At 41.9% G+C, this 26,076-nt stretch overlaps 1 protein-coding gene across 1 annotated transcript in view; it reads right to left on the bottom strand.

The window, feature by feature from the left end:
* Positions 1–903: 903 nt before the first annotated feature.
* Positions 904–26,076, bottom strand: part of LOC120064336 (ral GTPase-activating protein subunit beta-like) — an 80,802-nt gene continuing 55,629 nt past the window's right edge. Inside the window, exons 21-30 of the mRNA XM_039014851.1 lie at positions 25,817–25,972; positions 24,695–24,904; positions 22,034–22,192; positions 18,472–18,646; positions 16,834–16,956; positions 15,620–15,756; positions 5,192–5,297; positions 4,868–4,946; positions 3,384–3,532; positions 904–2,722 (exon numbers count right to left, since the gene is read on the bottom strand). Of these exons, the coding sequence (XP_038870779.1) occupies positions 2,508–2,722; positions 3,384–3,532; positions 4,868–4,946; positions 5,192–5,297; positions 15,620–15,756; positions 16,834–16,956; positions 18,472–18,646; positions 22,034–22,192; positions 24,695–24,904; positions 25,817–25,972 (1,509 nt within the window). The 3' untranslated portion in view covers positions 904–2,507. The remainder of the gene's footprint in view (positions 2,723–3,383; positions 3,533–4,867; positions 4,947–5,191; positions 5,298–15,619; positions 15,757–16,833; positions 16,957–18,471; positions 18,647–22,033; positions 22,193–24,694; positions 24,905–25,816; positions 25,973–26,076) is intronic.

The following is a 26,076-nucleotide window of genomic DNA, read 5'->3' as shown; positions in this document are numbered from 1 at the left end:
ACAGCCAAGACAACACAGGAGTGGCTTCGGGACAAGTCTCTGAATGTCCTTGAGTGGCCCAGCCAGAGCCAGGACTTGAACCCGATCTAACATCTCTGGAGAGACCTGAAAATAGCTGTCCAGCGACGCTCCCCATCCAACCTGAAAGAGCTTGAGAGGAGTTGCAGAGAAGAACGGGAGAAACTCCCCAAAAACAGGTGTGCCAAGCTTGTAGAGTCATACACAAGAAGACTCAAGGCTGCAAAAAAACTGTTTTTGCTTTGTCAATATGGGGTATTGTGTGTAGATTAATGAGGGAAAAAATTATTTCATCCATTTTAGGATAAGGCTGTAACGTAACAAAATGTGGAAAAAGTCAAGGGGTCTGAATTCTTTCTGAATGCACTGTATATGTGACCAACAGCTGCATATCTGTATTCCCAGTCATGTGAAATCCATAGATTAGGGCCTAAATAATTTATTTTAATTAACTGATTTCCTTATATGAACTGTAACTAAGTAACATCTTAAATTGTTGCATGTTGAGTTTATATTTTTTGTTCAATGTATAAAAATCAGTGTCTAAGACAGATCCAGTGACATATACAGTAGTGAACGAGGCGTCAGTTGCATCCGTCCAACCCTTAACAGAACATTGCAAAAATAACTTGATAAAACTGATGTTTCAGCCCTTAATAGCGATGAGTTGTTATGACGTCTCGAATAAAGTCGAGCACAAATAAAGACACTAATTGGTGGAAAAAATGATGAGTACAACCTCTGCAGCGACACATTAGTGACTTAATGCTCTGAATTTTGATTTTAGACTGGACATATTGGCATGGAAATATTATAGACATAAAATGTTCGGCATGCATCAGCTTCTGAAGTATCACATCTGGAATGGGATGTTAAACACAGTGCTCGTGACAAATATTTTTTTTTAATCATCCAACATGATAATTTTTCCAACTGTGAATAACAAACAATCAACTGAAACTCACTTTTTATATCAATAATCAAAATGTATTTTATACATATTTTGCATTTTTATCTGATACGGGAAGAAACAAACCAATAAAGGATTCCATACCAAAAAAAGTAGAATCCATCAGTGATTTTGACTTCCTGAAGTTCCATATCGAGACTACCATCAGCTTCAGTGAATGTGAAATGCCACACGTTTTCGAGTGCACTAAAAGTGAATAATGCCTAAAACAAGGTCAGTTTGTTAGTCTCGAAAAGCCGACCCTCGGCGACACAGTGACTGGGGTCTGGTTTTAATGATGGAATATTTAGGCGTAGAGGAACTACTGTACGTCGCTGCTTACGTCGATAAGAAAATAAACACAAATAAACGCAAATAAACAAATATCCGGGGACTCTCCCAAAAAATGACGAGGCAGACATGCCAGAACGTTGCAATTCAAAATCAGTTGGCAGGCAGGGGTTTCAATTAAGGTAGTTGACGCTAACTAGCCACTTGCGAAATGCACTCATTAAAAATGACCTCCGTGATCTTCATCTTGCGAGCTACTATTTTGTATTTTAGTCAAGCGGATAAAGTAGTGGCGTAGGCAGTGACGTATTTTCTCTATGCCAAAAGAGTCCATTATTGAAAGCAGACTCTAGTCACAGTTGGTTGGGAGTGCATTGAGTACATTACCAGGGTCGCATTCATTAGGGCACTCTAGCTAAATGCTTTGCAATGGGAAACACACTTGTTCCGCTACTCTCTCCCTATTTAAGTATATATTTTTTTCCTTTTCGTGCCTAAAGAAAACAACCCAGATACCGATGAATATAAAAGGCTCAAACTACCTGAGATTTAAAGTAAAAGCAGAATTCTACATTTTCGCTAACTGGTACAATTATGTATGTGGGAAGAGAGAACCAAAAGTAAAAAAATTACAATTTACTGAAGTGAGATTTGAGTTTTGTCAATATTAGTTTTTGTAGTGTCGTTGTTTAGTCAATGAAAAAGTTGGATGTTTCGACCTCTCTTTTCCATTCCAGACCAACAACAAATAAACAAAAAAAACTGTTAGATATGGGAAATGGACAGACTGATGCATTTCATAGAAAAGCAAACAGAAGAATCGGACTTGAAAAACCACAGTGAGACGGCTGTGGGAACTAGTCACAGCCACAGAGTGGAAACCATTTTGAATTGAGCGCCGGCAGCAATCACTTTGCCACGTGCCGTGTCACAAGTTAATAGTCAGTTGTTTAAGCATATACCCTCTCCTCACAGCTAAAGGTGCTTCCTTTGCACAAGCCTGACGCCTCGCAGCCAGGTGAGGTTAGTGCCACAACCAGACTCCATCAAAGAGTCCTACAAGGCTTGGGTAGAACTAGAGTAAGTTGCAGATGAGCAGTGTTGCAGCGCGGGGTGGGAAAAAACAAAATTGTCGACTTGGAACGTGGCCACCAAGTGCTGATAATATAAATAACAAAGTAAAGAAGAAGAGAAACAATTTATAAATATAAAGAATCTTTGCAGTCCTTGTGGGGAGGGAGGTGAAATTTCAAAGTTCATCGGGGGTGGGGTCACGGTCGAGGCTGCTCACGCCAACTTCCTGGAAGAGCGCGGTGTAGAACTCGGGCTCCAGCTGCTTGTTGCGGTAGCGGTTCACCACCTCAGCGATCTTCTGTTTCCGACGCACGTGTGGCGGGTTGTACGAGTCACTCTCCAGCCGCTTCCGCCGGCACGCGTTGATCACTGTCTGCCTTACCAGGAACCCTGAGACAGAGTTGGGAGGGAGGGAGAGAGTGAGAGGTGGGATGGGGGGGGAGTGAGGGGGGTAGAGTGGGGGGAGTGGGAGGGAGAGACACACACACAGTTGAATGTGGCACTTGCAGAGCCAGGATAGTGGGTTGATTTCCCGGGACCACCCATATGTATGCACACATGACTAAGTCGCTTTGGATAAAAGCGTCTGCTAAACTGCATATATTATTACAGTCTGCCTCACCAGGAACTCAGAGCGAGAGAAAAGAGGGAATAGAAGAGAGGGAGAGAGGCGACCAATGGCTCAGCACCGACTTGGAGAGAGACGTGGTGGAGCTAGGCCTGATGCTAAGCATCTGCATCTGGGATGACTCACACCCACATTTGGCATGTGTGACAAAGAGAAGCGGGGACTGGGGTCTCTAAGATCATCACCTGGTAGCAATCTCTCTCTCTGGCATAACTAATTTATATTCCTCAACAGTGATACTGTATGTCAGCCATCACTGTTGAAGAGTGCAGCATCTCTTGCAGACACTGGCAGTTTGCTCTCGCACGCACACAGTTGTACTAGTCACAAGTCATCGTGATAGCTCACACACACCTTTCACCCCTACCCATACCTTTACACACACCCCTGCCCCAAAACACCTCCTCACCCCCAACCTCTCACCTAGTGACCTCCTGCTGACTACCATGCCGTCCACCAGGGGGACGACCATGCTGAACTTTCCCAGGGCCCCATGCAGGCGGATCCGGAACAGGCCCGTCTTCAGAGGGTGGATGAAGATCACCTGCACATCCTGACCGGACGTCGTGGGTCTGAGGAAGGGGGGGAGGAGGAGGAAGAGGGTTGGACAGGCATAGAGAGAGAGGTAGAAATTAATGTGCCTCTCTTGCAACGGCTCTATGCACACTCACTGGACTCCACTCACACATATTACACTGACCGTCCAATACACACACACACACACACACACACACACACACACACACACACACACACACACACACACACACACACACACACACACACACACACACACACACACACACACACACACACTGCTGCTACTCTGTTTATTATCGATCCTGATTGGCCAGTCACTTCTTTACCAACATACATGTACATATTACCTCAAACCACTTCACCTTGACTCAGTACCGGTACTCCTAGTATATAGTCTCATTATTGTTATTTTATTGTGTTACTATTTCCATTTTTGCTAAATTGTCTTTTTAACTCTGCATTGTAGGGAAAGTGCTCATAAGCAAGCGTTTCACAGTAAAGTCTACACCTGTTGTATTCGGCGCATATGACATAAAATTGATTTGAGAAAGAGGGAGAGAGGCAGATCGGACGACGAGGGAGAGAAGAAAGGTGGAACAGAGCAGATATGAGACACTGTCCCCGCTGCAGAGGCGCTATGAGCACCTCTTACCATCCTGCCTTCTGAGGTCAGCCACCAACCACATTAGCTAGGCTTTGGTTCTGTACGGCCTCTAGTTCGACCCCTTGCGCCTGTCTCCTGTTCTATATGCTGACCTGGCAAGATCCCCAGCCCCCTGACCTACACTGCCCTGTCTCTGCTACATAAACACTAGTACTCGCCTGACTCCGTTGGTCCCCCCGCCACCATGCTGAGCCCACATCACTACACCTTGCACTGACTTAATAATACATGCCATTTGTACAGGACTTTGCTGTAAAAGACAACTGTCTGGTCTTGGTGGTGGTATATACATGGAGCTTCTACCTAGCATGTCAGAAGAGGGTACTTTTATTTCAAGGGTTTTGTCCTTATCATTGTCACCCTCGCTTGCTAAAAAAAACATATGACCACTTCGTGAATATGAATAAGTAAAAGATAATATTGTTTGACTGATTGAGAATTCCTCAAATCTGCAATGTTCCATAATTGTTGTAGCAACTACTTTCTCAGTTCAATTCTCTATTGACTCAACTCTAAGTATGTCTGAAAAAGTTTCTAGCTGTCAAATCCTTGACGATCCAATGGTCCCTCCCTTGACCTTCTTTTCCAATGAGCTTTGAGAGGGAGGCGAGGAACAGAAGGAGGAGGAAGCAAGGACTTCACAGCTGGAAAAAATGTCAGACAGTCTCTGTGTTGAGTAGTGATGGATGGGAGCCTGTAGTACCTTGTTGAGGTGCTACTGTTGGCCGTGGTTTCCACTCCAGTGCTCGTCTCTACCAGCAGGTCAGCCAGGGGAAAGTTCTCTACAATACAACAATTCAACATACACTGCGGTTAAAACAAATTAGGTGCACAAAATCTATTAAGATGAACTGAAGTCAGTAATTACCAGAAATGAGGACATTCTATAAAATACTTCTCAATAAAATCTCAAAATGAATAGTTCTATAGAATAGACTCATCAACTGGATCCAATAATTTTATAAAGAACCAAAATGGCTGCCAATTGAGGTCAGTTTCAGCGTGACGCAGCAGGAGGTTAGCCTACCGATATCATCGTAGCGCTCCACCCAAACCACCAGTACTTTGGTCTCTGGTCCCATTGGAGGGATGGTCCTGCCGGGAGGCATCTTCTTAGACTTCACCGTAGGACTCTGAGGGACATACAAGCCAAAATCATGTAAACAAGCTAGAAAAAGGAAAGACAACAAAAGCGTTTTGTTGATGTTTGAATTCCAGATTGTCTCTATAATCCAACCTGCACATTTTTCTTTCTTTTTTATTTCACCTTTATTTAACCAGGTAGGCCAGTTGAGAACAAGTTCTAATTTATAACTGCGACCTGGCCAAGATAAAGCAAAGCAGTGCGACAAAAACAACACAGAGTTACACATGGGATAAACAACCGCACAGTCAATAACACAATAGAAAAATCTGTATACAGTGTGTGCAACTTAAGGATTTAAGGCAATAAATAGGCCAATAGTGGCAAAGTAATTACAATTTAGCAATTTACACTGGAGTGATAGATGTGCAGATGAGGATGTGCAAGTAAAAATATTGGTGTGCAAAAGAGCAGAAAAACAAAAACAAATATGGGGCCTTTACAAAAACATAACGTTGAGACCTTTACAAAGTTTTGCCTAGCTATTATTAGTGCTTGAATTGAAAAAAAAAATGCACACCCCTAGTTAGCTTAAAAATTTGAGGGGGAAAAACATATATCCCAAATATATTTAAGCGTTATGTTTTTATGCATAACGCAATGCCTGGATACAGCCCTTAGCCGTGGTATATTGGCCATATACCACAAACCCCCAAGGTGCCTTATTGCTATTATAAAGTAGTTACCAACGTAATTAGAATTGTAAAATTAAATGTTCTCACACACCTGTGGTATATGGTGTGATATACCACGGCTTTCAGCCAATCAGCATTCAGGGCACAAACCACACAGCTTATATTAACCGATCTATAACTACACTTTAATCAGCGATGCTTTAGGCTAGAAACAAGCAAATAAAATCACATTTTATTGGTCACATACACATGGTTAGCAGATGTTATTGCGAGTGTAGCGAAATGCTTGTGCATCTAGTTACAACAGTGCAGCATTTTTTTTTTATACATTGGATAAAAAAGTAGAGACTCAGAACTACAAAATGGTATATCATACACAGCATTTTTGAGGAAAAATGGGAAAGTAATTATACTTTGAAAGGTGATACACTTGTAAAGTCACTTTTGAGAAAAGGACCTTTGAATGTTTTGGTACCTACTAGAGAGCTTTCCTTTGTCTACACCCATTGTTCACACCCTCTTAAGCCAGCCCCACCCATCTCTTTAAGGATTCACATGAGGTCATGTGCTAAACAGTGAGTAGTATAGTAAAAATGAAGACTGAAAGTGGTAGTAGCCTACAATAAGGAAAAATTCCAAGTCAACAGAAAAATATTGTATGAATATTTGATGACGCTTACCCAGATACACTCTAAATTGATGGGTCATGTGAAAGAAATGCTATAACCCCCAGCCACATCCAGTGGTGGAAAAAGTACTAAATTGTCATACTTGAGTAAAAGTATGAATCATTTAAAATTCCTTATATTAAACCAGACAGCACAATTGTATTTTTATTATATATTTTTTTTATTGACGGATAGCCAGGAGCACAATGTACTTAAGTATCAAAAGTAAAAATATAAACCATTTCAAGTTCCTTATATTAAGCAAACCAGATGGCACAATTGTATTTTTATTATATATATATTTTTTTGATGGATAGCCAGGGGCACACTCCAACACAAACACAAACAAAGCATTTGCGTTTAATGAGGCTGCCAGATCAGAGGCAGTAGTCACGACCAGGGATGTTCTCTTGATAAGTGTGTGAATTGGACCATTTTCCTGTCAAAATGTAACAAGTAGTTTTGGGTGTCAAGGAAAATGTATGGAGTAAAAAGTTTTAAAAAATCTTTACAAATGTAGTAAAGTAAAAGTTGCCAAAAATATAAATAAAGTAATGTACAGATACCACAAAAACTACTTAAGTAGTACTTTGAAGTATTTTTATTTAAGTACTTTACACCACTGCCCAAATGCCTTCACACCAGAACATTCACATATACTGTTACACATGCACTTATCACAGTATCCATACATATGTTTATTTATTTTGCACATCTACAGTACATAAACAGATGCATGCTGCATATATTTGTGTGCTGGACACTTGATACGGTCACATGATATTGTTGTGGTATGTCACAAAATCATGTTACGACCACACATAAATATAAATTTTATATATATATCAATATTTTGCTAAGTCTTGCTAAGTGGATGGTCTCTACAGAAGCTGTAAATAGTACAGCCAAATGGTTACTTGCATAGTAGCAATATCAGAAATAGATAGTGTCAATATAAATCAAATATACAGAATGTACAAGAACAATATCAATAATGATATCAGTGATAGACGAGGTAGTTATATGCATACAATCGTGGGTAAAGTGGCTGAGAAGCAGGATAAACCCCAAACATTGTAGCAGCAACGTATGCCGTGTGTGATAGGAGAGAGTCATTTGAATAGAGGCACTGCAGATAGTGCTGATGACTGGTCCGTTGCAAAACACTCTGATCTTCTCAAAAAGATAAGTTTGTCTAGCTGTGTCCAGTCCAGGTGGTGCTTGTATAGGCAGACCATCTACGGGATGTCAGAGGTGCGCAGCAGCTAAAACCTGGTCCCAACTGAGTCCGAACGCTCCTTGGCGACAACACCACCAGGCTCCAGAGCATCGAAGCTGTAAAACAGGGAATAATAACAACAAATCAAAGACATTACAACATTGCACAACATCAATTCACCTCCCAAGTTTATATAAGAAGAATAACTTCATACAATGCAATGAAAATATTTTCACCCGAAGTGCTGGTACTGCTTGATCTGTGTTAGCGGCCTGAAGTACAGAGTCAGGTGTGGTTGCCAGCTATAGCTTTCCACCAGCACCGTATTATCCTCCAGTCCAACCAGCTGTGGGATGTTGACCCGTCACAATGTCCTTCACAACACCAGCAATCTCAGACAAAGTGTTCACTCTGGTCTTTCTGAATCACAGCTTGATGAGGCCGAAGCACCAGTCAGGGGCACACTTGGTGCGGCCTGTGATCAGGAAGTCCAGATTGCGGTGGAGCTTGTGCATGGTCCAACAGGCACAATACCAGAGCACAAACTTGTTCTTGTTTTGGCGACGGCAGTTATCACAATTCAGGTACACACGTGTTTTCGCAACTCTGTAGTTGGTGAAGAAATGGTGCATGTAGTTGATGACTGCGCTGCTGCCTTTGCTTGCCTGGGCCAGCTCTCTTTTTGATGACTGACTGGCGGATTAGAGTCAGGCCGGTTCTACTGATTGATGCTGAAAGACAGATTCCACATACAAATATTTTAGCATAATTATACAATAGATGCGAAATGGCATTCTGAGATAACATCACTACACACAGTTCATACAGGTAATGTTAGCTACTGTAGCTAGCCTGCCATCTAATGTCAGCTGGCTAGCTAACAGCAAGCTTTAACTGGCAATACAAACCGATTGTCATAGCTAGCTAAAGTTAACCAATAGGTTCAATGTTAGATAGTTAGCTAGCTAACATTAGGCTATAACAAGCAATGCGAAATGGCATTCTGAGAAATCACTAACGTTACACACACCTCATACACATAAGCTAATGTTAGATAGCAATCCAGCCACCTAACCTCAGCTAACATTAGCTAGCTAACAGCAAGCTGGTGTCTTCAAAATCGAATCAAATTTTGTTGGTCACATGCAGATGTTAATGCGAGTGTAGCGAAATGCTTGTGCTTCTAGCTCCGACTATGCAGTAAAATCTAACAAGTAATCTAACAAATACACAACAACTACCTTATACAAACAAATACACACAAATGTAAAGGGATGAATAAGAATATGTACATATAAATATATGGATGAGCGGTGGCGTTAGCAAGCAAAAAAAATAACTATAATACCGATCCATAGAGTAACGTTACTAGCAATACAAACGGATTGTCATAGCAAGCTAAAGTTAACCAAATAACGTTAGGTTCAATGTTAGTTAACAAGCCAGCAATCGAACTCCAGCTGGCTAGGTAACAGCAAGCTTTAGCTTGCAATGAAAACAACTTTCTGACAAAATTACAAATGTATAATATCTGAATCTATAACTAGATTCTTACCTGTATACATGGATGAAAGGTTCACGGCAGACTGCAACCCCTTTTTAAAGACACCCGGTGTTGTTCCCGTTTAGTTTGCACAGCTTGTTTGGCCCGTTGTGTTCCGCTGATTTCAAATCATTTTATTTTCAGAGAGAGTCAGCATTGCACGGCACGATCGTTGTCCAGAAAGTAGTCCATCACAACTTTTTTCCACTGACCTTTGTTGATAGCGCCTGATAAATTCAGGGCAGAAATGTTATTGAGAGCAGTAGCAAAATATTAGCAGTTCTCCACGGCTAACGTTTATCAAAAAAAAAAAAATGCAGTAGAAAGGAGTATCTAATCATTACGAGCAGCTCATTTTATCGACAAGATGCAACACTGCAGACCAATCCAAACTCATCTCTCTGCATTTCCAGTCCACTCATTATCTCAGCCAATCATGGCTAGCGGGAAGGTTGCAGTCTTTCTCTGTGGCTAAACCAACTAGGCTTGTAATTTAACAATTGAATTCGTATTTACAGAAGACATACACGTTTGATATTAAGGCACATGAAAGCATTTTCATAAAATAAACGTTCAAAAAGCTCTCCATTGAAATCGTGACTAGCGACACACGCCTAAGTTCCCTGAATCGGGCCACATATACATATAAATATATGGATGAACAATGACTAAGCGGCATAGGCAAGATGCAATAGATGGCATAAAATACAGTATATACATATGAGATGAGTCATGCAAAATATGTAAACATTATTAAAGTAACTAGGGATATCTGCATATTATTATTATTATTGGATAGAAAATACTCTGAAGATTCTAAAACTGTTTGAATGATGTCTGTGAGTATAACAGAACTCATATGGCAGGCAAAAACCTGAGAGAAAAAATTAAACAGGAAGTGGGAAATCTGAGGTTTGTAGTTTTTGAACTCACCCCTATCGAATACACAGTGGGATATGGGTTATTTTTCACTTCCTAAGACTTCCACTAGATGTCAACCGTCTTTAGAACGTGGTTTCAGGCTTCTCATGTGAAGGGGGGCCGGATGGGAGATGTCTGAGTAAGGGGGTCTGCCTACAGCCTCGTTCTCAGTCATGCGCTTTCACTTGAGAGGTTGCTCTCGTTCCAGTGCATTTCTACAGGCAATGGAATTCTCCGGTTGGAACATTATTGAACTTTTATGATAAAAACATCCTAAAGATTGATTCTATACTTAGTTTGACAAGTTTCTTCAACCTGTAATATAACTTTTTGAACGTTTCGTCCGAATGGACCAGATCGCGCTTTTGGATTGTTTACCAAACGCCCTAACAAAAGAAGCTATTGGACATAAATGGACATAAATGATGCACATTATTGAACAAAACAAGCATTTATTGTGGAACTGCGATACCTGGGAGTGCATTCTGATGAAGATCAAAGGTAAGTTAATATTTCTAATGCTATTTATGAATAATGTTGACTACCCAACATGGCTGATATTTCTCTGGCTAGTTTGGGCTCTGAGCGCCGTTCCTTTGATTATGCTTTTTCCATAAAGTTTTTTTGAAATCTGACACACTTCTCCTTAATGCAACCGCTGTATCTAAAGTTTCATGTATAATAGGTGTATTTTCATCAACATTTATTATGAGTATTTCTGTGAATTCATGTGGCTCTCTGCAATATCACTGCATGTTTTGGAATTACTGAATCTAACACGCCAATGTAAAATGGGATTTTTGGATATAAATATGAACTTTACCGAACAAAACACACATGTATTGTGTAACATGAACTCCTATGAGTGTCATCTGATGAAGATCAAAGGTTAGTGATACATTTTCTCTCTATTTGTGCTTTTTGTGACTCCTCTCTTTGGCGGGAAAAATGGCTGGGTTTTTCTGTGACTTGGTGGTGACCTAACATAATTGTTTGTGGAGCTTTCACTGTAAAGCATTTTTGAAATCAGACACTGTGGCTGGATTAACGAGAATTGTATCTTTAAAATGGTGCCTAATACCTGTATGTTTGAGAAATTTGATTTATGAGATTTGTTGATTTGTATTTGGCACCCTGCAATTTTATTGGCTGTTGGCGAGGGGTTCCGCTAGACAGGTTAACAGTCTGACGGCCTTGAGACTGAAAAACAGATTCTGTCTCTCGGTCCCATCTTTGATGCACCTGTACTAACCTCGCCGTCTGGATGGTAGCGGGGTGAACAGGCAGTGGCTCGGGTGGTTGTTGTCCTTGATGATCTTTTTGGCGTTCCTGTGACATAGGTTGCTGTAGGTGACCTGGAGGGCAGGTAGTGTGCCCCCGGTGATGTGTTGTGCAGACCGCACCACTCTCTGGAGAGCCTTGCAGTTGTGGGCGGTGCAGTTGCCTTACCAGGCGGTGATGCAGCCCGACAGGATGCTCTCAATTGTGCATCTGTAAAAGTTTATGAGGGTTTCAGGTGACAAGACAAATTTCTTCAGCCTCCTGAGGTTGAAGAGGCGCTGTTTTGACTTCACCACACTGTCTGTGTGGGTGGACCATTTCAGTTTGTCCGTGATATGTATGCCGAGGAACTTAAAACTTTCCACCTTCTCCACTGCTGTTCGTCGATGTGGATAGGGGGGTGCTCCCTCTCCTGTTTCCTTAAGTCCACGATCATCTCCTTTGTTTTGTTGACGTTGAGTGAGGTTGTTTTGCTGACACCACACTCCGAGTGCCCTCACCTCCTCCCTGTAGGCTGTCTCGTCATTGTTGGTAATCAAGCCTACGACTGTTGTGTCGACTGCAAACTTGATGATTGAGTTGGAGGCATGTATGGCCACGCAATCATGGGTGAACAGGGAGTACAGGAGGGGAATGAGCATGTGTTGAGGATCAGCGAAGTGGAGATGGTGTTTCCTACCTTCACCACCTGGGGGCAGCCTGCCAGGAAGTCCAGGACCCAATTGCACAGGGCGGGGTTGAGACCCAGGACATCTAGCTTAATGATGAGTTTGAAGGGTACTATGGTGTTGAATGCTGAGCTATAGTCAACAGCACACTTACATAGGTATCCCTCTTGTCCAGATGGGATAGGGCAGTGTGCAGTGTTATGGCGATTGAATCGTCTGTGAACCTATTGGGGTGGTAAGCAAATTGAAGTGGGTCTAGGGTGATAGGTAAGGTGGAGGTGATATGATCCTTGACTAGCCTCTCAAAGCACTTCATGATGACAGAAGTGAGGGCTATGGGGCGATAGTAATTTAGTTCAATTACCTTTGCCTTCTTGGGTACAAGAACAATGGTGGCCATCTTGAAGCATGTGGGGACAGCAGACTGGGATAGGTAGAGATTGAATATGTCCGTAAACACACCAGCCAGCTGGTCTGCGCTTGCTCTGAGGACGCGGCTAGGGATGCAGTCTGGGCCGACAGCCTTGCGAGGGTTAACACGTTTAAATCTCTTACTCACATCGGCCACGTAAAAGGAGAGCCCACAGTCCTTGGTAGCGGGCCGCGTAGGTGGCACTGTATTATCCTCAAAGCGGGCATTTAGGTAGGCTTGTTCTCAAATTTGCTTTGTTAAAATCCCCAGCTACAATAAATGCAGCCTCAGGATATATGGTTTCCAGTTTGCATAAAGTCCAGTGAAGTTCCTTGAGGGCCGTCATGATATTGGTTGAGGGGGGATACACACGGCTGTGACAATAACCGAGGAGAATTCTCTTGGGAGATAATACGGTCGGCATTTGATTGAGGATTCTAGGTCAGGTGAACAAAAGGACTTGAGTTCCTTTATGTTGTTACAATTACACTATGAGACGTTAATCATGAAACATACACCCCGTCCTTCTTCCTGGAGAGATGTTTATTCCTGTCGGTGCAACGTACAAAGAATCCAGGTGGCTGTATCGACTCCGACAGCATATCCCGAGAAAGCCATGTTTCCATGAAACAGAGCATGTTACAATCCCTGATGTCTCTCTGGAAAGTCACCCTTGACCTAATTTTGTCTACCTTGTTATCTAGAGACTGGACATTAGCAAGTAATATACTCGGAAGAGGTGGGTGGTGTGTGCACCAGAAGACCGCTCCGCCTACCTCTTCTTTGGCAGCGTTGTTTTGGGTCAGCCTCTGGAATCAGCTCAAATGCCCTGGGTAGTTCGGACAAAGGATCCGCTTCGAGAAAGTCGTATTCCTGGTCGTAGTGCTGGTAAGTTGACACTGCTCTGATATCTAATAGTTATTCCCGGCTGTATGTAATAACGCAACATTTTCTGGGCTAACAATGTAAGAAATAAAACATAAAAAAACAAATACTGCAAAGTTTCCTAAGGACTAGAAGCGCGGCAGCCCTCTGTCGGCGCCATGCCAACCGGACCCTGCTACTGTAGCTCCTATCCCTTGTTAACTTTAAAGATTCGACCCCTGGCTATCACCATTCATTAACCCCATCTAAAAAGCTGTCAGTCGGAAAAGGCACAGCATCCCTATTCAGAAGGTGAGAATGAAACGGTTAGGGTTGTTTTGGCCCTCCAGTACCAGAATCAAATAACACTGGGGTAGGGTTCAGGTGGGCTTTGGGCATTGACCAGGTGGGTCTGACTGAGGAAAATAATACTTGTATACTTAACGGGCACCTCATCACTTTTTAACCTACATATATTTTCACATACAGTGCATTCGGAAAGTATTCAGACACTTTCACTTTTTCCACAGTTTGTTAAGTTACAGCCTTATTCTATAATGTATTACATTGTTTTCCCCACTTATCAATCTACACACAATACCCCATAATGCCAAAGCAAAAACAGTTTTTTAGAATTGTATGCAAATACATAGAAAATTGGAAATAATACATTTACATAAGTATTCAGACCCTTTACTCAGTACTTTGTTGAAGCACCTTTGGCAGCGATTATAGCCTCGAGTCTTCTTGGGTATGACGCTACAAGCTTGGCACACCTGTATTTGGGGAGTTTTTCCCATTCTTCTCTGCAGATTCGCTCAAGCTCTGTCAGGTTGGATGGGGAGCGTCGCTGCACAGCTATTTGCAGGTCTCTCCAGAGATGTTTGATCGGGTTCAAGTCCGGGCTCTGGCTGGGCCATTCAAGGACATTCAGCGACTTGTTCTGAAGCCACTCCTGCGTTGTCTTGGCTGTGTGCTTAGGGTCGTTGTCCTGTTGGAAGGTGAACCTTCGCCCCAGTCTGAGGTCCTGAGCACTCTGGAGATGGTTTATCATCAAGGATCTCTCTGTACTTTGCTCCGTTCATCCTTCCCTCGATCCTGACTAGTCTCCCAGTCCTTGCCGCTGAAAACCATCCCCACAGCATGACGCTGCCACCACCATGCTTCACTGTAGAGATTGTGCCAGGTTTCCTCCAGACGTGACGCTTGGCATTCAGGCCAAAGAGTTCAATCTTGGTTTCATCAAACCAGATAATCTTGTTTCTCATGGTCTGAGTCCTTTAGGTGCCTTTTGGCAAACTCCAAGAGGGCTGTCATGTGCCTTTGACTGAGGAGTGGCTTCCGCCTGGCCACTCTACCATAAAAACCTGATTGGTGGAGTGCTGCAGAGATTGTTGTCCTTCTGGAAGATTCTCCCATCTCCACAGAGGAACTCTGGAGCTCTTTCAGAGTGACCATCGGTTCTTGGTCACCACCCTGACCAAGGCCCTTTTCTAGGAAGAGTGTTAGTGGTTTTAAACTTCTTCCATTTAAGAATGGAGGCCACTGTGTTCTTGGGGACCTTAATGCTGTAGAAAATGTTTGGTACCCTTCCCCAGATCTGTGCCTCAACACAATCCTGTCTCGGAGCTCTATGGACAATTCATTTGAACTCATGGCTTTGTTTTTGCTCTGACATGCATAATCAACTGTGGGACTTATATAGACAGGTGTTTGCCTTTCCAAATCATGTCCAACCAATTGCATTTACCACAGGTGGATGCCAATCAAGTTGTAGAAACATCTCAAGGATGATCAATGGAAACAAGATTCACCCCAATTTCGAGTCTCATAGCAAAGGGCCTGAATACTTATGTAAATAAGTAAAAACAACTGTTTTTGCTTTTTAATTATGTGGTATTGTGTGTAGATTGATGAGGGGGGAAAAATACATTAATTCCATTTAAAAATAAGGCTAAGGTAACAAAATGTGTAAAAAGTCAAGGGGTCTGAATACTTTCCGAACACACTTCATGTAGATACTGGTATGGTTGGAGATAACGATAATAATGTAAAAAAAAAATGTAAGTGTCCCTTATAATGGTTTGTAGTGCGTCTTACCCTCTGTGCGGGGGCCACGTTGTCAGAGTGGTTGGGGAAGAGCTCCAGTGTGAGGTTGGACTGTTTCAGCAGGTTGGGTAGCAGTTCGATCTGAGAGTCAGAATCCACTGTGGGGAAACTGTTCTCCGACGACTCAGCTATAGGAACAACACAAAGACAAGTGAGAACACAGTCTGCACCCTATTCCCTAGATAGTGCACTACTTTTAACCAGGGTTTTGGTCAAAAGTAGTGCACTATATAGGGAATAGGGTGACATTTGAGACACACACAGATGAACCCACGCAACTTCATCAGTCACGGCATAATGTGACTAAGTGTTTTACAACAGAAAAAAAGACGAGTCCATTTTCTTCTGTTTAGTGCCTAATGTATACACCCCTGCTCAATGACTTTCTAATGCAATTACAAAACTCTGAAAGAAAATTTGTTGAGGAAATCAAATTAATTTAAACTTATGTAAAATTCTCCCCACAAAAAGAACACTCAATATATGGGGGATTAAACAGTCAGCCCTGTGCAGACTCTGCAATGAAGAAACAGAATCAATAGATCATCTCTTTTGGTACTGTCCTTTGGTAGCTCGCTTTTGGAGTCAGGTCCAGAGTGATTGTTGAGTCATAATGTCTGTGTTCAGATGGACCTACAAACAGTACTGTTAGGAGATCTGCAAAACCACAATCAATCAATGTGAAATATGATTATATTCTTAGGTAAAGTATTTATTTTTAGGGCAAACTCAATAGAAATAGTACAAATGGAGAGGTTCAAGACCCTCGTAAGACACCACAGTAAAATAGAAGGTTGTATTGCAAAAGGAAATAGTGAAATGGCAATACTGGGAAAGATGGGTTAGTCTGTGGACATCTGAGGGATGGAATTAAGATTAGAGGGATTGGTTGATTTGACGATGCACTTGGGAGTCAGGTAGAAATAGAAGGCTACATGGGTATATATATTGAATGTTTTCTACCGGGTCCTCCAACCAGGGTGGTAGGGGTAAAAAAAAAAAGAAAAGGGGATAAGAAATGATGCAAGTAATGTTATTTTATAGACTAATCTGTCTGCTAGTTTCATAGCTGATCTCTCCCCCCAAACAACAAAATCTAGATGAGGAGTGGAGGGGAGAAAATAAGATGCGATGATGGGAGAGATGGATGAGGAGTACAGGAGAGAAAGTAATAGAGGAAGATGGGAGAAAGGGATGAGGCCCACCGGAGGAGTCTGTGAGCGAGGGAACGACAAAGGCGATCTCGGTCAGGGCGTCGGCGTAGTACAGCACCCGCTTCTCTCCGTTGAACACACCCCCGCCCGTGTCTCCCAGGGTGATAGTATCATCTGTGGGGACAGAAAGGAACTTCCTTACTACTAGGTTTGGGCATTTTAAATATTTTCACTATTCAAATAATATCATTACATTTTTATCCCGACAGGCGAAATACACACGTGCGAAAAATAAATATTGTTTGCTGCGCGACTCGGCAGAGAGTGCTGCTCTGCTTGAGGGCGCCATACTTGTGCTAGTTAGACAAACTTGTTGTGGCCATATCTATCATAACATCTGGTTGTGCCTGTCTTGACTGCATCAAGAAGCCAGCTACGCTAGTGAACTAGCTAGCAAGGCTAATTGAAGCCATTTAGCTGCGCTTCTCGTCCTTTTCTACAACAACACCATTAACTTTAAACACTACCTATTGGTTGCTCATTGAAGTCTACGCATTCTCGTTCAAATAATTTTGTAATTTTTATTCCATTTTGCATTGATTAGAAATATCCCACTTCATCTGCTAGGCTACATATGGAGTCTCTGACTGTTAAGCCTTGTTCACACTGCAGGCCTTAATGTTCAAATCAGTTTTGTTTCTCAAATCTGTTTTGGACTACTGAATGTCCAAACAGCAAGTTACAAGTGATCAAATCGGATATGTGTGTTGAGACCTCAGTCATTTGCTGACAATGCTACATTAGTTGTCATAGTAAGGATGGGTGTGTGTGCGCAGTGTTGTAGGCAGATTGGTGGTGGTGCTTGTGCTTCCCATCACTCAGAAGTTATTTAGCAAGCTAAGGTGACAGCAATGCCTGTAATGGACATTTTCCAGATGCTTTGAATGTTCAAAATCATAGGGTAAGAACAATTTTAAAGCCTCAAACAAATTCACTTTTAAGAAGGCACACCTGTTAATTGAAATGCATTCCAGGTGACTACCTCATGAAGTTGGTTGAGAAAATGTCAAGAGTGTGCAAAGCTGTCAAGGCAAAAGGTGGCTACTTTGAAGAATTCAAATATAAAATATATTTTGATTTGTTTTACACTTTTGGTTACACTTATGTGTTATTTCATAGTTTTGTTGTCTTCACTATTATTATACAATGTGGAAAAAAGTACAAATAAAGAAAAACCCTGGAATGAGTAGGTGTGTCCAGACATTGACTGGTACTGTATGAGGAGCCTGGAGGTGGAACCTAAAAATGCATTTACAATCTCGGGGAGGAAATGTGTCAAATAGGGTCGGCATTACTGTCTTACTTCAATTAGAAACAAAATCCCTAGTTTGCAAGCGACTGTTTACTGGAAGCTGTGCAGCACCATTTTGAGTAATGGAAGCTTGGCAGCCAATGAGCTTCAGTCCCTTGCCATTTGAGGAAGAGCTAGCATGATGCACATTGACAAGTTTGATTTGGATTCGTTTAAAACTTTTTCAGTTACTACATGATTCCATATGTGTTATTTCATAGTTTTGACGTCTCACTATTAAAAAAAATAAATGTAGAAAAAAGTTAAAATAAAGAAAAACCCTAACTTTTGACTGGTACTGTATATTCTCAGGTTGGCATTAATGCTCCCTCCCTCACCTGGTGGGATGCTGTCTCCGTTATTGTTGTTGTTGTGGTTGTTGATGGACCAGCTCGTGTAGACGCTGCCCGTCCAGCCCGGGTGCTGCCCCACCTCCACGGGCCAGCCCAGCGACATCAGGAACTCCAGGAAGTGATGCTGCACGTTGGCGCTCGACTCCACATTTCTCAGGATCTGGCATAGGACCATAGAGTTAGAGGCCTCATCATCGATATAACCCGTTTTTGCATGGACATGGCCATTGAGAGCGTCAACAGGGTGGGGATTCCTATGGGTTGGGAGTGATCAGCCAATGATCAGAGCATTGTCTTATACAAATTGGGTGCTATTGTTTGTAAATGTGACCCGTTTCAGGAAACTAGAAGTATGTCGCAAGTCATGACTTCACAGGAGAGCCATTTGAATGTTTTTGTATTTATTTAGAAAAATGTGTTTTTTTGGGGCAAAAATGCCTTCTTAAACATGTAAACTTTCATGTCCCTTAATAACAAACTTGTAAGCCATCTGTAAATACGAATTAAATTGTTAAATTACGAGCCTTGTTGGTAAACCACAGAAAAAGCCAGTAAACTTCCCACTAGCCATGATTGGCTGAGATAATGAGTGGGCTGGACATGCCGAGAGAGGATTCTCGTTGAGCTCAGTCTGTGTTGGTAATCCGTCAAGTGTGCGCTCTGAGAACGAAACGAGATGGGTGGGGCTAAAGTTTAAGAGGGTGTGAACGATGCTGAATGGGTGTAGACAAAGAAGAGCTCTCTCATCGAAACACTAAAATACAATTTTCTAGTTTACAAGTCTATCAACTTTCAAAGCAGAATTACTTTCCCATTGTTCCTAAAATGCAGTGTATGATATAGCATTTTGTAGCTCGGAGTCGCTACATTAATCCAATGTAAAAACAGAAATTCAAATTTTGCTACATAAGACCGAATCCAGGTTGTGAGTCACAAATGGCTTGAAACTATATCACTGCCATCTAGTGGAAAAAATGAATGAATGAAAAGATTTTTGTTCAGGACTCCAGCACTGCAGATGGTGGTGAAATCACCAATATTAGCTTTACTACTTTTTTCAAACAAAAAAGAATAAGAAAATGTACTACTTTAAAATGGAGATAAGACTCAATGGCGTGACCTTGCTCTCACAGAAGCCATAATGGGACAGGTACAAAGATCAGTCCTCTAACTAACTCTATGCATGGGACACAGGGACAGACAGTCCATTAACAGAGGAGACGTGAACATGAAATATTTTATTTTCTGTAAATAGTTTTAGACTAAAAGTTTTTGGTCAAAATTTCAGTTGTATTTCGCTGGTTTTATTCATATCTTTGAAATGAGAGGGATTCTGCAGATCTACCAATAGACCAGACTCTGGCACCTAATGTTTTTTTCCCAACCATTTTAGAATAGTTTAGCGTAACTGTCTAGAAGGAATTTCAGAGAAAGTAGACTAACTTCTTTCAAGCCCTGATATTATAATCAAGACTTTTGCACCGGTCCATAACTCCTGAGCCATGCTCATTAGGGCACATCGTAGCAAAAAGTTAAAAAGTTTCAGCAATGGAACCTCTGTTCGTTCCTAATCATATCAAATTTTATTGGTCACATACACATGGTTAGCAGTTGTGAATGCGAGTGTAGCGAAATGCTTGTGCTTCTAGTTCCGACCATGCAGTAATATCTAACAAGTAATCTAACAATTTCACAACAACTACCTTATACACACAAGTGTAAAGGAATTAATAAGAATATGTACATATAAATATATGGATGAGCGATGGCCGAACGGCATAGGCAAGATGCAGTAGATGGTATAGAGCACAGTATATACAGTTGAAGTCGGAAGTTTACATACACTTAGATTGGAGTCATTATTATAACTTGTTTTTCAACCACTCCACAAATTTCTTGTTAACAAACTATAGTTTTGGCAAGTCGGTTAGGACATGTACTTTGTGCATGACAAGTCATTTTCCCAACAATTGTTTACAGACAGATTATTTAACTTATAATTCACTGTATCACAATTCCAGTGGGTCAGAAGTTTACATACACGAAGTTGACTGTGCCTTACAGCTTGGAACATTCCAGAAAATTATGTCATGGCTTTAGAAGCTTCTGATAGGCTAATTGACATCATTTGTGTTAATTGGAAGTGTACCTGTGGATGTATTTCAAGGCCTACCATCAAACTCAGTGCCTCTTTGCTTGACATCATGGGAAAATCAAAATAAATCAGCCTCAGCCAAACATTGTAGACCTCCACAAGTCTGGTTCATCCTTGGGAGCAATTTCCAAATGCCTGAAGGTATCACGTTCATCTGTACAAACAATAGTATACAAGTATAAACACCATGGGATCACGCAGTCGTCATACCGCTCAGGAAGGAGACGCGTTCTGTCTCCAAGAGATGAACATACCTTGGTGCGAAAAGTGCAAATCAATCCCAGAACAACAGCAAAGGACCTTGTGAAGATGCTGGAGGAAACAGGTACAAAAGTATCTATATCCACAGTAAAACGAGTCCTATATCGACATAACCTGAAAGGCCGCTCAGCATGGAAGAAGCCACTGCTCCAAAACCACCATAAAAAAGCCAGACTACAGTTTGCAACTGCACATGGGGACAAAGATTGTACTTTTTGGAGAAATGTCCTCTGGTCTGATGAAACAAAAATAGAACTGTTTGGCCATAATGACCATCGTTATGTTTGGAGGAAAAAAGGGGAGGCTTGCAAGCCATCCCAACCGTGAAGCACAGGGGTGCCAGCATCATGTTGTGGGGGTGCTTTGCTGCAGGAGAGACTGGTGCACGTCACAAAATAGATGGCATCATGAGGGAGGAAAATTATGTGGATATATTGAAGCAACATCTCAAGACATCAGTCAGGAAGTTAAAGCTTGGTCGCAAATGGGTCTTCCAAATGGACAATGCCCCCAAGCATACTTCCGAAGTTGTGGCAAAATGGCTTAAGGACAACAAAGTCAAGGTATTGGAGTGGCCATCACAAAGCCCTGACCTCAATCTTATAGAAATTTGTGGGAAGAACTGAAAAAGCATGTGCGAGCAAGGAGGCCTATAAACCTGACTCAGTTACACCAGCTCTGTCAGGAGGAATGGGCCAAAATTCACCCAACTTATTGTGGGAAGCTTGTGGAAGGCTACCAAAAACGTTTGACCCAAGTTAAACAATTTAAAGGAAATGCTTCCAAATACTAATTGAGTGTATGTAAACTTCTGACCCACTGGGAATGTGATGAAAAAAATAAAAGCTGAAATAAATCACTCTACTGTTATTCTGACATTTCACATTCTTAAAATAAAGTAGTGATCCTAATTGACCTAATACAGGGAATTTTTACTGGGATTAAATGTCAGGAATTGTGAAAAACGGCGTTTAAATAGATTTGGCTAAGGTGAATGTAAACTTCCGACTTCAACTGTACATATGAGATGAGTAATGTAGGGTATGTAAACATTATATAAAGTGGCATTGCTTAAAGTGACTGGTCCTACTGAACACAACCCTGTTGACGCCCTCCCCTTAAATTTCTCACCTCCTGGCTGCTCTTCTGGCCGGCCTTCATGTAGAAGAGGAAGACAGTGTCACAGGGTCGGCAGGGCAGCAGGTCCAGGTAGCTCATGTCGTCAAAGAAGCCCGGCAACCCAGAGTCCAGTGCAATCAGGTGGGGAGGTAGTCGACTGTTGCCGGGCTCCTGGAAGGCAGGAAACATCAATGTAATTGGCTGGTTCATCAGCTAATACAACCTTAAAATGACTTTACGTATGAATTGGCCGGTTTAGCTGCTGTATTTGGTTAACTATAATTTGCTACTTGGTGATTACACCTAGGATCAAAATAAGCTAAATTAAGTGAAGCCATTTCAGACGGGAAACTCAAGTATTTGTGATAGCATCAGCTGAGATTGCACCAATCAGATTCACCTTAATATGGCGTTCTATTTAAGTTGACCAGCTCTGCATCCACATCCTCTGCTGTTGCCTTGCTGCTGCGCTAAGCTATGCAATAGGCTTTTTTTGTCTGCTTAATATTGCTGCAGCTGTAACATTGCTGCCACCAGATGTGTACTGTTATTGGCTAGCCCTCCACCACCCCAGCTTCCACCTGTTTGGTTCTTCTTTTTTCCCCCCCATCAGGGGGATTGGTATCTTGCTCACTGCCTGTAGTTGATAATGGTAATAATTGACACATTGCTCTAGCAGCAGGCTCCCCTGAAGGAACAAAGCCAAAAACAGTTTGTCTTAAATGATGTTTTAACTGAATAAATAGTCATTGATTGATTGCATACTTTCTAGTTGATATAAACTGAACAAAAATATAAACCCAACATGTAAAGAGTTGATCCCATGTTTCATGAGCTGAAATAAAAGATCCCAGAAATGTTCATACGATGATGAAACTGAGGAGTATTTCTGTCTTGTAATAAAGCCTTTTTGTGGGGAAAAACTCATTCTGATTGGCTGGGCCTGGCTCCCCAGTGGGTGGGTCTGGACTATGCCCTCCCACGCCCACCCATGGCTGCACCCCTGTTCAGTCATGTGAAATCCAGATATTAGGGCCTAATGAATGCATTTCAATTGACTGATTTCGTTAAATGAACTGTAACTCAATAAAATGGTTGAAATTGTTGCGTGTATATTTTTGTTCAGTATAGTTTGAAACAATTCGCAGCGATTCGGTTTGATTAGAGGAACAATAATAGATGCGATTCGGTTCGATACACCATTTGTTTTTGTTGCATAAAAACATTGTCCATTTTTAAATGATTTATCTGCTGCCAATGGGAGCTCAGGAGCTGGGCCTCTCTGAGCTGGATCTGTCTGAGATTACTTCTCTAAGCTGAGTGGCCCTCAGTGTGTGTGTGTGTGTGTGTGTGTGTGTGTGTGTGTGTGTGTCTCAATGGTATGTGTAGGCACCTAAGCAGCCTTAGAGCAGGCTGAGCACGTACCACCCCACTATCCCCCCAGTTTTTTATGTGAAATCACTGTAATTTACTGATTCACTTGTCATTTTGCAGATATTTGTTTTTGAGCTAGTACTATGTCAATATTTATCTTTAGAAATTAGAATGACATTTAGCCAATTAATAAAATGCAACTGGATTTTACCCCCATCTCAAAAGCTAAATGGTTTAGACTTTTGGGAATTTTGTCATAGCTCGCAAAAATGATTGTCCTTCATGAAATTACCTGTTCATGTAAAAATGACCAAATAAACTGACTGTTTAAAGCAGAACTACGAAAACTATGTCTTATGGTGAACCTGAACAATGCTAATAAAATTTGAATGATTGGTGTTTTCAATCAGCAGTTAAATGTAAAAAAAAAAATAAGAAGTTTAATAGTCTAAAGATCTGAAGGAGAGGACGCATCAATTCAGTCAAAACAGATAAGAGGTATTTTCGGAATCAAATATGAATAAAAAAAAAAACATTAGGAACCTTTTGAAGTGGTTTTCTGATTGATGCATGCTTCATTTGGATCGGTTTGGGCTCCTGCCGACCGATGCACTTGTATCTTAAACATTTGAACCCCGGATGATGCGTATAGGTGAATTGTTACATCCTAGTTCCACTACACATGTACATCCTTTTAAATCCCTTAGAGCCACTGAACACGCCGATTGGCATGTGTGTTTTTCTGTTGCTCATTAGGAAAACGAGATTTCAGCCTTGGAGGTGTGTTTCCTAAACGATTCAGTCTTTGGTTAATGTTTGTCCCTAATGAGACACTGTAGATGTGGAAGCCTATTTCAATAACTGAAAATCCCCAGAATGAATTTAAGATAACACAAGAAATCTGTAATTAATTTAGACGTTTTTACCGAGGATGTTTCAGTTGCGCAATTTTTCATCTAACTAAGGTGTTTGGTGCAGTATTGCGCGACGTCTTGTCTTATGTAAACAGTTGGCGCTCCTGAGCAGGTCTGTCACACTGTCTATGCTATTGGACAGAGAGCAATCACCGCAACTGTTCACCCCATGTTAGTGGGCAAATGGACATCGTCAAATTAAAACCCAACCTTCGTTTACCTGTTGTGGAGCATGGATTTTCCAAAATCAGTTTTAGATGACTGACTTTTTGACCAGAATGATCATCTTTACACTTTGTAGTCAATTTTGCCACTAGAATAACCGTTTGACTCATATCGATGCCACATAGGCAGTTTTCAAACCTCTCATCTCTTTCCCCAGTACCTTGAGTGCCTCCAGCGACAGGAAGCCAAAGTGCGACAGGAAGAGGCGGGCCGTCTGGAACTCCTGCGAGGGAGACGGGGGCTTGCAGTCCGTCAGCACGTCTGGGAAGCTCTTGCTGCCCCAGCGCTCCTCGCTGCCGTGCTCCAGCGTCGTCTCGTACTCGATCTGCTTGGCCATCACACCTCGCAGCTTGTCGTGCTGCATCTCCAGCTGAGAGGGAGGAATGGATGATGGTATCGCCCCTTGACACTTATCCAAGGTCAGTTTGACATTTTTCACCCTCTAAAAATGGTTAAGATTAGAAGTGGCTGGTCCTAGATCTGTGCCAAAGGTCAATGGGAGAGGATCCTATGGCTGTTACTCATTCTGATCTTCATCTTATAGTAGTAATGACAAATAGTAGTCATTACTGTAGATACCCCCCAAAAAAAGAGTGCCATTGCATTGCTGGCAAGTGTCATTGCATACATCCCATCGAAATTCACCCATACACAGACAATCCCCTCCTCAAAGCACCTCACAAAACATCAAACACCCACAACCACTCACCTGACATGAACGAACCATCAACGCAGACAAACCTTCCCAAAACACTCAATAAACTCTCACAAAATCAATACAGTGCGCACCCAATCCCAACACCTTTTCGCTCCCACAGTTATAGTCAAACTGGAAAATACTGAGGAGTAACCAATATCAGCTGGCTCTGATGAAGAGCAAAAGGTTTGGTGGTAGGTGTTGTTAGTGAATCATGTCACGTTTTGTGTGTGAGGACAACTCGCGTCCGGATCACTGTACACCAGTGTAGTAGCTATGTGTCATGAAGTGTCTGGCTTCTCAGTTGAGAATATATATATATTTTTTATATACTAGTTGTGCAAAGTGGATTCAGGTGTCCCATCACTCCTATGGGCACATAGCGGTGCTGATCTTAGATCAGTTTTTACTAAATAATAAATAACAGGGGGGACCTTGATTCTAGATAAGCACTCCTTTTTGAGTCACTTTGTAAATACAGGCAATGGCTGATGCAAACACCACCTCCACGCTACAATACAATTCTCATTAGGGCAATGGAGACATTATTATTCTAATAAGGATGGACAAACAATGCCAGCCTACCTCCTTATCTACGATATCGTGTAGGTCCGGAATGCTCAGGTCTGCTTTCACAAATGGAATCTTGTCCACTTCTTCCGGGAAGGGTCTGTGTTTGACGTTTAACCGGATCCCCACATCATTTTTGGGAGTGGGCCGACTCTCTGGGATAAACACCTGCTACAGAGAGGAGCGAGAGAGACAGAGAAGGGGGGGGGGATACTTCTGATGAGATACAGACCCCTGAGAAAGGAACTGGGAAAACTCAGCAAGAAACACGGACT

The sequence above is a fragment of the Salvelinus namaycush genome, chromosome 2, assembly GCF_016432855.1.
Source record: "Salvelinus namaycush isolate Seneca chromosome 2, SaNama_1.0, whole genome shotgun sequence".
Taxonomy (NCBI): domain Eukaryota; kingdom Metazoa; phylum Chordata; class Actinopteri; order Salmoniformes; family Salmonidae; genus Salvelinus; species Salvelinus namaycush.
This window is presented reverse-complemented; position numbering and strand designations above follow the sequence as displayed.